Raw genomic sequence first — 13,606 nt, 5'->3', positions numbered from 1 at the left:
GCTTTAGGTGGGGAAGCTATGTTGAATGTGGGAGACGCAGTTGCCCACCATGAATTTTTAAAATCAGTATTTTTTTATTGATTTTTCAATAAGTTTTTATAATTTGGCCCCGGATAAAAAATATTTCTTGATCCTCCACAGGTTACGTAACGCCTGAATTAGACTGACAGAACTTAAGGGTCAAAGAAAAGTGCGATGTTTACGGATTCAAACCCGTGGAGTACGGTGAATACAGCTTCGTGATACTTAGCGCGACAATGTTCGAGTTTTCACAAAAGCTACGTTTTCTTTTTACCGTTATGTCATCATCATCATATAACGATCATCGACCACTGTTCGTTTATAGGCTTTTTCCTGATAATTTTACATATGTTTTTAGCTAGAAGATAGCACAACTGCATAATTCAGCAATAGTACAATAGTTACTGAAATTTCTTAAAGAAATATTATTTAGTGGCTAGAAAGCCTAGAATCAGGTAAGAGTAATATACACACAATAATGGTGGCATTTAACCTTGAAAGGTTGTTCTCTATTGTCCTCATGTTTTCGACGTCCTTTTCCATTATCTAATAAAAAGGAGTTTCGTATTCTTTTAGTTTACTTGTGGGGCAAAAACTCTTATCACTAAGTGTTATCTTACGCCGTAGTTTTCTATGATTCTATCAAGTTGATTTACACAAACACAACCGCATCACGACTACTATATTGATTCTTTTTTAGTCTTATTATTTTCTTGTGTAGGCGCTTACGTAAACTCATACCCAAATGTTCTTGTATATATAGTTGGTATACATTAAACTCAAAATCACTCTATAAAGCTTGAGTTGAGCGTATCATTTTTAATATATAGACACAACATTCTATATATAAACATAGTACACATAATCTCCGAAAACAAAACAACTAAAACCTTGAAAGAACTCATTATTATGATTATTCTTATTCTTTTTCGTTCGTCTCATGGGTCTCTTTATGATGACTTTCAGTTTCCAGTTTTCAGATAGGACATTATTTTTATTAGACTAGACACTACACTAATTTTTAATGAGCCTAAGTAGATTTTATGTTGTGGCGTGTGGAATATGCATGCGTCCATTATAGACCATCGGCATAAACCATGTGATTTGGTATTGAATCATAACATAAACAACATCTATTCTATTAATTCTTCAACATGACCAATTGATACAAGGTTATGTCCAATTATTTATTTATTTTAGTTACAGAAATAATATTAAATAGATTAATAATATTGAATTTTGTAACTTCCCCTTTAGTGCCAATATTCTCGCAACCACTTTCGTATATAGTACTCGACAGTTATAAAATGTATTCAGTATCTGATAATAAATATCTACATAGTCGACTAATATGTACATATAAATTCGGTTATTTTAAATGATTATTTTATCAACATATAATAGCTTGCCTGTTCAGTGCAAATGTAAGAATTTTGCGTGTTCAAAAATATTTTAAAATTATTATAAAATTAAGTTTTAAATCTTAAAAAATATAAAAATATTATAAGTGATTAATAAAAAGGTAAATTAGTATTCCTATTTAATATTATTACTAGATTATGACATGCCCTTTCAAAGGCGGATATGTTTTTTGTTTAAAATTTTTCTTAAAATTTTAATTTTATATTTCAGTTTTTATAGTCATTTTATAATTATAATTTTTTATAGATATAAGTGTGGTTCAACTATTTTAATAAAATAGATTAAAACCTCTTATTAACCATTTAGGAGAAAATTATACCAAGAAAATCATAAATATGACTAAAATCACAAATATGACTTAAGAACAAAAATATAAAAATTAAACTTCTAAGAAGATATAAAACAAAAATATATCCGCTCTTTTAAGGCGGGTCAAAAAAATATAATCTCTCCATAACCGCAAAATTAAGTGGAGCAAATACAAAATTATTTTTTGCGGATTATGCGGGTCAGACTTTTTGACCAAAAGAAATTGAAATCCGCAGGTTGACGGGTCAGGGAATCAGGTTTAACCCGCAACCCAGTCCTAACCGAACGTATACCAGATCAATTTTAAATTGCAATTATTCAATAAAATGTATTTTGATTAAGACTTATTCACAAATATAACCAACACACAAATATGAAAATTAAAATTAAAACAAAAAACATACCCGTCCAGAATCTAGTAAACAATTAGTTTTTCAGCTTTGCGTGATAATGATATATCTTACAAGTCCACATCGGCAAACTAGGGTCCATTTACTACAAGTAAAATTCACAATGTGAAAACCTAAGAGTCCATTGATAAACAAAGTCTTAGGAAAGCGATCAATTTTTAGAAACATATAAGAGAGGTAATTAAAGAGTAAACAATGATTTTATTGACTATCAAGACTGATCAATGAACTTCAACTTCTTGACATTTCTTGACCAAATTCAATTTGGGCCGGAATAAAACCCATGTACAACGTGTCAGCATGTTCCACGTCCGCTTCACTTCATTCACAAGTGTGCGTAAGTACACATTTGCCTGAAAAACTAACATTCACCCACTCACACTATTAGCACTTTCTTCCCCCAAGAAAAAAAACAGAACGACTCTGTTTCTCACTTCTTCGAAACTCCACATCTACACAAATAAAATCAGAGAGCGGAAGAGAGAAGAGCCGAGAGAGTAGAGATGACGCGAAAATATTTTTCAGAGAGAGGTGTTGCCGGTGACGGCGCTGGTAATAATGGAATGTGCCAACGTGGGTTTAAACACTTTGTTCAAGGCAGCTACTTTACAAGGCATGAGTTTCCATGTCTTCATCGTTTACTCTTACGGTCTTGCTGCTCTTCTTCTACTTCCTTCTCTTTTCTTCTCCTACAGGTTAGATTAGAGTTTCTTTCTCCCCTTACTAATTTGATCCGATCTTTACCACTTTGAGCTGAAGTTTTTATCTTTTTCTTGAAATAGATTGATGGGGTTTTGTTTAATTTGTCAGATCAAGAACGCTTCCACCGATGAATTTCTCAATTCTCTACAAAGTCGTGCTTCTTGGGTTAATTGGGTAAAGTTTTTTATTTTTAATTTCCGTATTTTAAGCAATTAGAAATTATTTGCATGAGAGTTCCTCAAATTCTCAGATTTTTCTTTATGTTAGAGATACTTGGCTAAAAGTTGCTCCCAAAAGCTGCAACTGTTCTGCAAAAATCTAACGCTATTTTTTATTTTCCTCTATTTATTTATTTATTTATTTATTTATTGTTGAAGCTTCATTTTCATGATTTCATATCTTCGTAATAACCGGTACTTTTTTTTTGTTCAAACGTAATAACCGGAACTTATTCCATAGTTATATAGATCAATTTATTTAAAAAAAAACTCTAATTAATATAGATTCTGTTTGAACATAATGGGGATGAACAAAGGACATGTACTAATTATAGCAAACTGTACTGCAAAATCTACCCCATTTTCTTTTGTTTTTCCTTTTTAATAAATTCCTTTTATATATTTTTAAAAGGGGATGCTTTCATCTTCGTAATAATCGAAATCTAATAGTACTATTTTGTTTTATAAATAAGTTAATAAAATGGTGTTAAAATAATATAGATGCTGCTCAAACATAATGGGATACACGGGGATTAACTATAGCTCTCCAACACTAGCTTCTGCAATCAGCAACCTCACTCCTGCGTTTACCTTCTTGCTGGCCATCCTTTTCAGGTTTATTATCCTCCTATAATATTCCTTTACACTATCAATTTCCTAAAACACCCTCGGCCCATGAGGCATATTTAGGCCTTCATATTCAGCCCATGGGGCATCATTTGTTGATTTCTTCGGAGTTTGGTGTTAGGATGGAGAGTGTATCATTCAAGAGAACAAGTAGTGTGGCTAAAATGTTAGGAACCGTAGTTTCCATTGGGGGAGCATTTATTGTGACTCTTTACAATGGTCCTGTGGTGATCGCTATGTCACCACCATCCATTTCTCTACGATCACAGTCGCCTAACCATGATTGGATCATTGGTGCGGCTTTCCTTGCCGTTGAGTACTTCATGGTTCCGTTGTGGTACATTGTCCAGGTCTGACTTTAATAGACATTATTTGCATACATAGTTTACTTCTATCTATATATTTTTTTGTTTTATGCATCTTATTGATCTTAATATTTTTTTTGTAGACTCAAATCATGAGAGAGTATCCATCCGAGTTCACCGTTGTTTGCTATTATAGCTTTGGAGTGAGCTTTTGGACCGGGCTGGTCACGTTGTTCACTGAAGGGAGTGACTTGAGTACATGGAAGATAAAACCAAATATAGCTTTAGTATCAATCGTTTGCTCGGTGAGATTATAACTATGGGTTGATGTGTGTTCCTAGACACTATGAATGCAATTAGGGATTAACAATGAGATTTTGTTTATGTCTATATTTTTAGGGATTGTTTGGATCTTGCATAAACAATACAATCCACACGTGGGCGTTGCGGATCAAGGGGCCTTTATTCGTTGCAATGTTCAAGCCTCTGTCCATTGCCATTGCCGTTGCAATGGGCGTGATCTTCCTCCGGGATTCTCTTTACATCGGCAGGTGAATAAAACTTACACTTGAAAACGATGTACATCCAAATCCAGTCTAGTAGTATACTAGTAACTAGTGAATGGAAGATTAGTTTTAATAAGCTGAATAGTAAGTTCAGACCTCAACACATATACTTTCAAGTCATATCACCCGCTCAAATCGCTTTTTATCAATCTTTTTCTGCTTTAGTTAACTCTTTTATTTTCATTTGTGACTGTGTGCTGAATGTTATTGGCCTCAGCTTGATAGGGGCAACGGTAATAACCATGGGGTTTTACACGGTGATGTGGGGCAAAGCCAAGGAAGTGGCCTTAGTCGAAGATGACAACAAGGCTAATAACGAGGATGCTAACGAAGCTGACCTTGATTCTCCACCAGGTTCACAGAAGGCTCCTCTCTTGGAAAGTTACAAGAACGATGAGCATGTATAAGTATCATCAACCAGTCAATACATCTCTCTATATTTGTGTATGAAAATTTGATATGTAAAAGTCTTTTAATTTATTTGACGATACAAATGTGATCTTTAATTTTAGGAATCAAGTTTCTTCTAATCAAAATTACATAACCTAGTGCACGCATAACAAACCAATGAATTTTAGATGACAAACAAAAATAGTTATGTACAATTCAATCGTGTATGTTTGGCAGAATAATGAGTTTCTTTTTCAATTTAGCATGAATTTTTTATAAATGTTTTGGAGTCGCGTAATCATTGTTCTTTCAAATATCTTTTTAATATTGAAAAATCACTTAAATGTTTTAATGTACAATAATATTCTCCATTGTAAAAAGAGATTAAACCTAAAGCATGAAAGAGCCAAACTCCTTAAACTGCTATACCACCATCTTCTTAGTACCTTTCAAATATTCCAAGAAGGAACATTTTAAAGTACAAAACCGACACTTAGGGACCACAAAACGACTTTTCGTTCTTTTTCCAATAATAGCATAAAGAGAGAAAAAGAGAGGAATAAGAAATCAAAGACTCTCGTTCAATACTACGAATTCTTATCATTTCCAATAATGGCTGGAGCCGTAAGTCTCTGGCGGAGAGAGGCCGTGTTCTTGACGGCCATGCTTGCGTCCGAAACTGGTATTGTCGGAATGAATACTCTGTTCAAAGCAGCGACTTCAAAGGGACTCAACTCTTACGCTTTCCTAGGCTATTCTTATCTTCTTGCTTCTCTTCTCCTTCTTCCTTCTCATTTCTTCTCCAACAGGTTTCTAATCACTTTATGGGAGTTCGTAACCATTTATTGTTGATTTCATTGGATTGTGTATGTATTTTTAACAGGTCAAGATCACTTCCTCCACTAAGTTTCTCAATACTTTCTAAGATAGGACTTCTTGGACTATTAGGGTAAATCCAACACAATTCTTCTTTCAGTTATGAATATGGAACTTTCACTTAAAGTGTTCACTTGAAGTTTTGCTAATATAATTTTGTTTTTTTTTATAGTTCAATGTATGTGATCACAGGGTACATAGGCGTTAAATACAGCAACCCAACCTTAGCTTCCGCTATTAGCAATATCACTCCTGCTCTTACCTTTATCCTCGCCATTATCTTCAGGTTTTTCTTTTTCTTTTGCAGTTGATTTCTGATACTTAAAAAAAAGACTTCATCATTATATCTTGTTAATGAGTCAAAATGGTAATAACTGTTTTAAGCTTAGTTAGAGTAAATTGTAATAAGCAACTTAAAACTGAATTTTGATTCAAATCAACTAAATGTAAATTTCTTTACTATCAGATACCACAATATACGTTAACCAAGTTGTTAATAATTAGCTAATTTCTAGTGCCAACTATCACACCACTACCACTGTCTCAGCTACAAAATTAAATTCTGGTATGATAATTTAGAAACTATTTGACTTACCAGATTTTATATATTTCATTGAATTTTTTTTCAATCAAGTATTTTTCCGTTTTGAAATAATGTAGTATATTCTAGAGTTTTCACACTTATTAAAAAAACACAATAAATACATTATTTTCTGTATTTACCTATTTTCTATAATTTTTAGCCAATCAAAATTCAGTAAATATAATTAATATTTTTAAATTTTTAAATTTGTTATTATAACATACATTGATAATATAAAACATGAATTTTTAAAAAATATTTATTTTTCTAAAACATAGATCATTTTGAAACGGGTGAAATAGTATTTTGTGATTTTTAACCGAAGAAAATACGAAAATATTTTTTGTTAAACGCGTAATACTTGGTTTATTAAAGGAATATTTAATGCACATATAATTCTCAAAAACAGTTAATGCATATATTTAGTTTTATTTTTCCTTTCTTTCGATGAATACATTTATTCAGGTTCGGTAAATAATAAGTTTATATATCACTATCGCACAAGTCACAGTCCTACTTTGTGGTGAACAACAAGCTGCTGTTCATTGGTCCCATATACTTATATCTTTTTTTTTGTCAACCCCATATACTTATCTAACTAGGCTGCTTGCATTATTAGACAAGATGCGTATATATCGGCTTTTTTGGAAGCCATCCTTTTGTTTTTGCCATTTATACAAAAATACTATATGATTTAAAAATAATTGGAATAAAATGTGACAGAATCATTAATTTTTTTAATTTGTGAAAAAAGAATGGAGAAAGTAAATTTGAAAGAAAGGAGCAGTGTAGCCAAAGTGATGGGGACAATATTGTCATTAGTAGGTGCACTTGTGGTGGTTCTCTACCACGGTCCACGTGTCTTTGTTGCATCTTCTCCACCGTACCTAAACTTCCGTCCGCTTTCTCCGTCGTTATCTTCTTCAAATTCTGATTGGATAATCGGTGGATGTCTTCTTACCATTAAAGACATCTTCGTTTCTATTTCTTTCATACTTCAGGTACCATTATGATTACTTCAGTGACTGTTAGATTAAAAAAATGTTATTAAATTGTATTCTAAACTATACCAAGTCAACTAATTAGTTATCCGTTTAACCTATATAATTTTTTCTCATATATCAAACATCAATTCATTGCAATATGTACTGTACAATGACATTGGGCAGGCACATATAATGACTGAATATCCAGCAGCATTTACAGTCTCCTTTTTCTATTCCTTGTGTGTTTCAATCTTGACCTCGTTGACTGGACTCGTAGTCGAGAAGAATAATCCAAGCATTTGGATCATTAGATTCGATATTACTTTGACAAGCATCGTAACGATGGTACGCTCTATATTGAGTTTCAAATGTTAAATAAAACTTCCTTTGTTTTTGTCTTAACATATTTTACTCGTAAACCATTTCAGGGAATATTCACTCCAGTTTACTACGTGATTCACTCATGGACAGTGCGTTACAAAGGACCTCTTTACTTAGCGATATTTAAGCCACTGTCGATTTTAATAGCGGTTGTTATGAGTGCTATTTTTCTAGGCGATTCTCTCTACCTCGGATGGTATATATATATATATATCCATCAATGCTTTTGATCTACTTATTTGGAAGGAAAAAAACTCTAATCATGTTGTGCTTTATGTTGCAGTTTGATAGGAGGAGTTTTGATAACGTTAGGGTTTTACGCTGTGATGTGGGGGAAAGCAAACGAAGACAAGACTCGGTTGATGTCACTTTTAGAAAAAGAGAAAACTCCTCTTCTGTTGAACCACAACGACGACCAAATTTAATTATTTGAAAAAATATTGTAACCATCCTTTAGAATGTACATCCATGTAGTATATTTTCTTTGGTCTGAACATACTATTAGTATTTTGTAGGAAAAACAAACATACTAGTAGTATGTTACTTTGTATATAACTCGAAAACGGCTATCTAACTGTTAAAACATAAAACGAGTAGCCATATCCAATCTATTTTAAATAAATAAATTTTGTAGAAGGTAAAAAAAAAAATATACAATGCAAAGAAGAGAGTAAACTTTTGTTGGCACTTAAATAGAAAGAGAAACCTCATCTGAACTAAATCGACCATCAAATTTACTCTACATGTAAATGGAAACAAACAGAAACAAAATACATAGTTCTTAAGCTATACGTTTGAGAATGTGGACATGTACCATGCTAGTCTATAAATTGCTATGCATTTGACCTGATTCTACATAAATTTGTTCTTGAGTTGAGCACATGTTACGAACACGTCTTAACAGTACGTTGAAGATGAAAATACGAATTAACTGAGAACTTTTCAATAGTATTAGCAACAGTCTTGCAAGTCTACAAAACTATATTCAAAATCGTGGTCGCTGGTGGAAAAGTCAAAACATATTTAATAGGTCTAAATTTAAAATATGTCAAGGTAAATTCAAATAGGATTCTAAATTAATACATTAGATATTAGAATTAGTAATTAAAGTTGATCTAATTAGATTTTAATAAGTTTTTGATGTCGTATCTTCGCTGGACCAAGTTGTCATCCTCCAATTCTACCAATCATACAAATTTATCATTTGGGATTTTTTGGAGCATCTCATTTTCTCATGCGTTTCCAACTTTTCATTCATCTTTTTTCTTCATATGCATAATATAATACACACGGTTTTGTGCTTGCATATTTTTTAAGGTTTCAATTGGTGACCACAATTTAAGAAAATATGATGATGAATTGTTCATTTCTCAAATTTTATACCATTCATGTTGAGTTTTTTGTCATATTATAGATTTATGGGACCTATTATATTTTTTATGAATAAAAAAGTTATGAAGCTAAAAAAAAAAAAAAAAAAAAGTTATGAAGCTCGTAGATTAGATGATTGTTGTCAAAAAAAAGAAGTTATGAAGCAAAGATTCTTCTTCTGACTTCTATGAAAAATATAGTCAATGAAAAATAAAATAAACACAAATTCATATATTTCTGATTATTTTATTTCTTCCGTTGAATATTCTTTCGTTCTTTATTTATATTTACATTCAGTTCAATAGTCATCAATTGCCACCAAATCTATTTTTGAATTACTATAATTTTTTTTCCGAATATATAGAAAAGAAATCTAGAGTTTCTGAAAATACTAAGTAAACGCGTCTTTGAAATACAAAATAGCTTTCAAAATTTAAATAAAATGGAAATGAAGAGTTTCAAAATTTGGTAACCTAAATTTTTTTTAAAATTATGAAAGACGTAAAAAAAAAATTGTTTTAAGTGATAATTCTAACGATTAAGATATAGACAACTTGGTTTTTGTAGAATAAGGATCAACAATTTCAAATTTGCCACCAAAATTCAATGTATCGAAAATACCAAACACGGTTTTATGACTCCTAAAATACAAGAAACAAAATCTTTTTAAAAAATAGAAAAAGTATCTTTCCAAAAAAACGAATAAAGAAAACAATCAAATGATTTATGAACATTCCTTTAAAGTTATCAAAACCGTTTTCGAAACTTTTTTTTAACCTTTTCAGTTTTCAGATACAACACTTATTTTATGGTGGTATATTATGATATCTTGTTCGATTGTTAATTGCATCTTTAGTCATGAAAGCTGGATATAATAATAACTAAGATCTTCTAAAAAAAGAATCTAATAATAAGAAATCAATTTTTCAAACAAAGAAAATATTTCCTTTTTAATTTTGACCAAAAAAAAATACCTTCCTTCGAAAAAAAAATCAAACTAAACTTAAAAAGAAAGAGAGGAAAATTCTAAGAAAGCAAGACTCTCTTGTTCTTCTTCTCTCTTCTTTATTACTAGTTGTTCACTTCATCACATGTTCCTCGTCTCTCTCTTAAATCACAAGTTACAGTTAGGCCTGGGCACGGATCGGATATTCGGGTTTTTGAAGGTATTTGTGATTTGCTTCGAATATTACGGATATCTGATTTTTCGATTTGCTTTGCTTCGGAAAAATACGGATATTCGGAAAAACGGATATCCGGAAAATAAATAGATATTTGCGGATATTCGCGGATACTTACGGATCTCTCATTTGTTTTGATTAATACAAATAATCTTAAAAATTTGATACAAATTTGTTTTGTAAAATATATTTTTTGCATGATATAAAAGATAAAAATTAAAAAAAGCAATGAATCTTCATATTTTGTAAATTTTTAAACTTAGTTAAAATTATAATAACACAAAACTTAAAAAAAAATTATAATTATCGTAAATATTTTCTCTTCCTTTTATGTAATACTTTTATATAAGTAATAATATGAATAGAATCTATCAAATAATATATTAGAATAATAATTATATAATTATATACATTTAAAACTTTAAATATAATCAAAATATACATGTATTTATATATTGACGGATCGGATCGGATATTCGCTTCCCAAAATTTTAATATTTGTGATTTGCTTCGATTTTGACGGATATTGAATTTTAGTATTTGCTTTGCTTCGAAAGCTTACGGATATTCGGAATTTTCGAATCGAATAGCAACGGATAACGAATCGAATCAAATTTAACGGATAAAATGCCCAGCCCTAGTTACAGTTACACAGCTGCGCAAGCGTATCTGAGATTCTGATCTCAACACTGTCTTGTCTGACGTCTGTGAAAACAAACGATCCATTTTTCATGGGAAATGTAATGAAACAGTGTTTCTACTTCTCTGTTTCATCTTTATAATGACAAACATTTCTTTGTACCAAACATCCAATCTCTCTGTTTCTTCATTTCTCTACTCTCTTTTCTCCTCTTAAGGTTTCATTTATGGCTCCAAACTCAGTAGCAGTGACAATGGAGAAGCCAGACAACTTCTCCTTACTAGAGATCAATGGCTCAGATCAATCCTCACTCCTTGACAACAAACGAAAATCCATCAGCCCAAAACAATTATCATGGTTCATCCTCCTCAAAGCTCACAGAGTTGTCTCTTGTCTCTCATGGCTCTTCTCTTCAGTCAGAAAGCGAATCGCTTTCTCATCCAAAAACATAAACGAAGAAGAAGATCCCAGAAGCAGAGGAAAACAAATGTACAGATTCATCAAATCCTGTCTTGTTATCTCCATAGTTGCCTTGTCCATAGAAATCGTCGCGCACTACAAGAAATGGAATCTTGATCTTATGAGCCGACCGTCTTGGGAAGTTCGTGGGCTTGTGGAGTGGTCTTACATGTCTTGGCTCTCGTTTCGATCAGATTACATCGCTCCCATTGTCATTACACTCTCCAAGTTCTGCACTGTCCTCTTCTTGATCCAGTCTCTTGATCGGTTAGTCCTCTGTCTTGGCTGCTTCTGGATCAAGTTTAAAAAGATCGAACCTAGACTCAAAGACGATGAGATAGATTTGGAAGACGCATCTAACTTCCCAATGGTCCTCATTCAGATCCCAATGTGCAATGAACGAGAGGTAAGTTATAAACATACTCTGTTTTCCTCTGTTTTCCTCTGTTTTACTCTGTTTCGCTCTGTTTTGCTCTGTTTTGTATTCTGTAACAGTTGTGTTTATGTTAGGTGTATGAACAATCGATTGGAGCAGCTTCACAGCTTGATTGGCCAAAGGATAGGATCTTGATTCAAGTTCTTGACGACTCAGATGATCCAAACCTACAGCTTTTGATCAAGGAAGAAGTATCCGTTTGGGCCGAGAAAGGCGTAAACATAATCTACAGACATAGACTGATCAGAACTGGTTACAAAGCTGGGAATCTAAAGTCAGCAATGACATGTGATTACGTTAAAGATTACGAGTTCGTTACCATTTTCGACGCAGATTTTACACCAAACCCTGATTTCCTCAAGAAGACTATTCCTCATTTCAAGGTAATCATTCACACACAATCTAGATAAAAATACTTTCTTGAAGTTTTGTAAGTTACGATGATGTTTTCAGTAAAAACAGGAAACTAATCTTCCAGTTATACTCATCACCGACACTACATCTGTCTCGTTTTTTATTCTATCTTTATCGGTGGGTCATGTTCAAAGTAGTTGAAACCTAATCTTGATTTTGTTTTGTGTGTTCGTTGGTTAGTGTTACGTTTGCGTTTATTTAAAATTTTACATGACATCATGCTTGGACTTATCAAAGTGCGTTTTGCATATGATACAATCAATATTTATGTGTGTTTGTTGTGTTGTTTTGCTACAGGGTAATCCACTTGCATATGATACAATCAATATTTATGTGTGTTTGTTGTGTTGTTTTGCTACAGGGTAATCCAGAGCTAGGACTAGTCCAAGCAAGGTGGTCATTCGTGAACAAAGACGAGAATCTCCTAACGAGGCTACAAAACATAAACCTATGTTTCCACTTCGAAGTAGAACAGCAAGTGAACGGAGTGTTTCTCAACTTCTTCGGTTTCAATGGAACCGCAGGAGTCTGGAGGATCAAGGCATTGGAAGAATCCGGCGGGTGGCTCGAGAGAACGACAGTCGAAGACATGGATATCGCGGTCAGAGCACATCTCAATGGATGGAAATTCATTTACCTCAATGATGTTGAAGTCACTTGTGAGTTGCCTGAGTCTTATGAAGCTTACAAGAAGCAGCAACATCGTTGGCATTCCGGTCCTATGCAACTTTTCCGGTTATGCCTTCCTTCAATCATCAAATCAAAGGTAGCTAATACTAAAATTCAATTTCTATAACACATCTATAAGTTAAATGTTCTCAGCTGGAAGAATACGATAAGCAAAGCCTAGAGTTCATAGTGACGGTCAAGATGAAACTAATATTCTTTCCGTTTCTAAATTAGTGTCACTTTGACATTTTAACACAGATTAAGAAAGTGACGGAAATATACGTAAGTTGTTATTAATTATATATTTGAGATAAATAAAATTATTTATAAAATCAATGCAATTTACAATTAATTTTCAGTTGAAGACAAATACTCCCTCTGTTTTTCAAAGATACATATTCTAGTCTTTTCACATATATTAAGAAATCACATTAAAAATGCATTGATTTTTGTGAATAACAATTTTCCATAACTTTTAACCAATAAAAATCCAATAAACACGATTAATTTTCTTGAAGTTAACAAATTTTTATTAAATAATACATTGAAAATGTAAAATATGTATCTTTTTAAAACAAATTTTTTTCCTAGAACATAGATCTTTAAAAAACGGAGGGAGTATAATTTGCATTAGAGTTGT

General features: G+C 32.2%; 3 protein-coding genes across 3 annotated transcripts; all 3 read left to right on the top strand.

The window, feature by feature from the left end:
* Positions 1–2,650: 2,650 nt before the first annotated feature.
* Positions 2,651–5,116, top strand: LOC130505717 (WAT1-related protein At3g28050-like). The gene is given in 8 exon segments (XM_057000314.1): positions 2,651–2,680; positions 2,682–2,857; positions 2,973–3,038; positions 3,584–3,697; positions 3,831–4,059; positions 4,158–4,319; positions 4,414–4,565; positions 4,798–5,116. Coding segments are annotated over 8 exon segments (1,104 nt in total). The 5' UTR covers positions 2,651–2,665; the 3' UTR covers positions 4,988–5,116.
* Positions 5,117–5,520: 404 nt separating this feature from the next.
* Positions 5,521–8,386, top strand: LOC108813004 (WAT1-related protein At3g28100). Its single transcript, XM_018585421.2, has 7 exons — positions 5,521–5,779; positions 5,854–5,919; positions 6,019–6,132; positions 7,184–7,430; positions 7,599–7,760; positions 7,844–7,992; positions 8,080–8,386. Exons 1-7 carry the CDS (start codon positions 5,583–5,585, stop codon positions 8,219–8,221), a joined length of 1,077 nt encoding a protein of 358 aa, XP_018440923.1. The 5' UTR covers positions 5,521–5,582; the 3' UTR covers positions 8,222–8,386.
* A 2,643-nt stretch (positions 8,387–11,029) lies between these two features.
* On the top strand, positions 11,030–13,378 carry LOC130505718 (xyloglucan glycosyltransferase 4-like). Its single transcript, XM_057000315.1, has 3 exons — positions 11,030–11,853; positions 11,958–12,266; positions 12,659–13,378. The coding sequence occupies exons 1-3, from the start codon at positions 11,215–11,217 to the stop codon at positions 13,091–13,093; spliced, it is 1,383 nt and encodes a 460-aa protein (XP_056856295.1). The 5' UTR covers positions 11,030–11,214; the 3' UTR covers positions 13,094–13,378.
* Positions 13,379–13,606: the final 228 nt, after the last annotated feature.

This window comes from Raphanus sativus, unplaced genomic scaffold (genome assembly GCF_000801105.2).
Source record: "Raphanus sativus cultivar WK10039 unplaced genomic scaffold, ASM80110v3 Scaffold2525, whole genome shotgun sequence".
Classification (NCBI taxonomy): Eukaryota; Viridiplantae; Streptophyta; class Magnoliopsida; order Brassicales; family Brassicaceae; genus Raphanus; species Raphanus sativus.
Note: the sequence above shows the minus strand (reverse complement) of the source record. Positions and strands in the feature narration are given on the sequence as shown.

Bases quoted from the DNA above. Each gene is read 5' to 3' on its own strand.
- LOC108813004 (XM_018585421.2), top strand. From the start codon at position 5,583: ATGGCTGGAGCCGTAAGTCTCTGGCGGAGAGAGGCCGTGTTCTTGACG. The intron at 5,920-6,018 runs GTAAATCCAACA...TTTTTTTTATAG, and splicing joins GGACTTCTTGGACTATTAGG to TTCAATGTATGTGATCACAG. The intron at 7,431-7,598 runs GTACCATTATGA...GACATTGGGCAG, and splicing joins CTATTTCTTTCATACTTCAG to GCACATATAATGACTGAATA.
- LOC130505718 (XM_057000315.1), top strand. From the start codon at position 11,215: ATGGCTCCAAACTCAGTAGCAGTGACAATGGAGAAGCCAGACAACTTC. The intron at 11,854-11,957 runs GTAAGTTATAAA...TGTTTATGTTAG, and splicing joins CAATGTGCAATGAACGAGAG to GTGTATGAACAATCGATTGG. The intron at 12,267-12,658 runs GTAATCATTCAC...GTTTTGCTACAG, and splicing joins AGACTATTCCTCATTTCAAG to GGTAATCCAGAGCTAGGACT.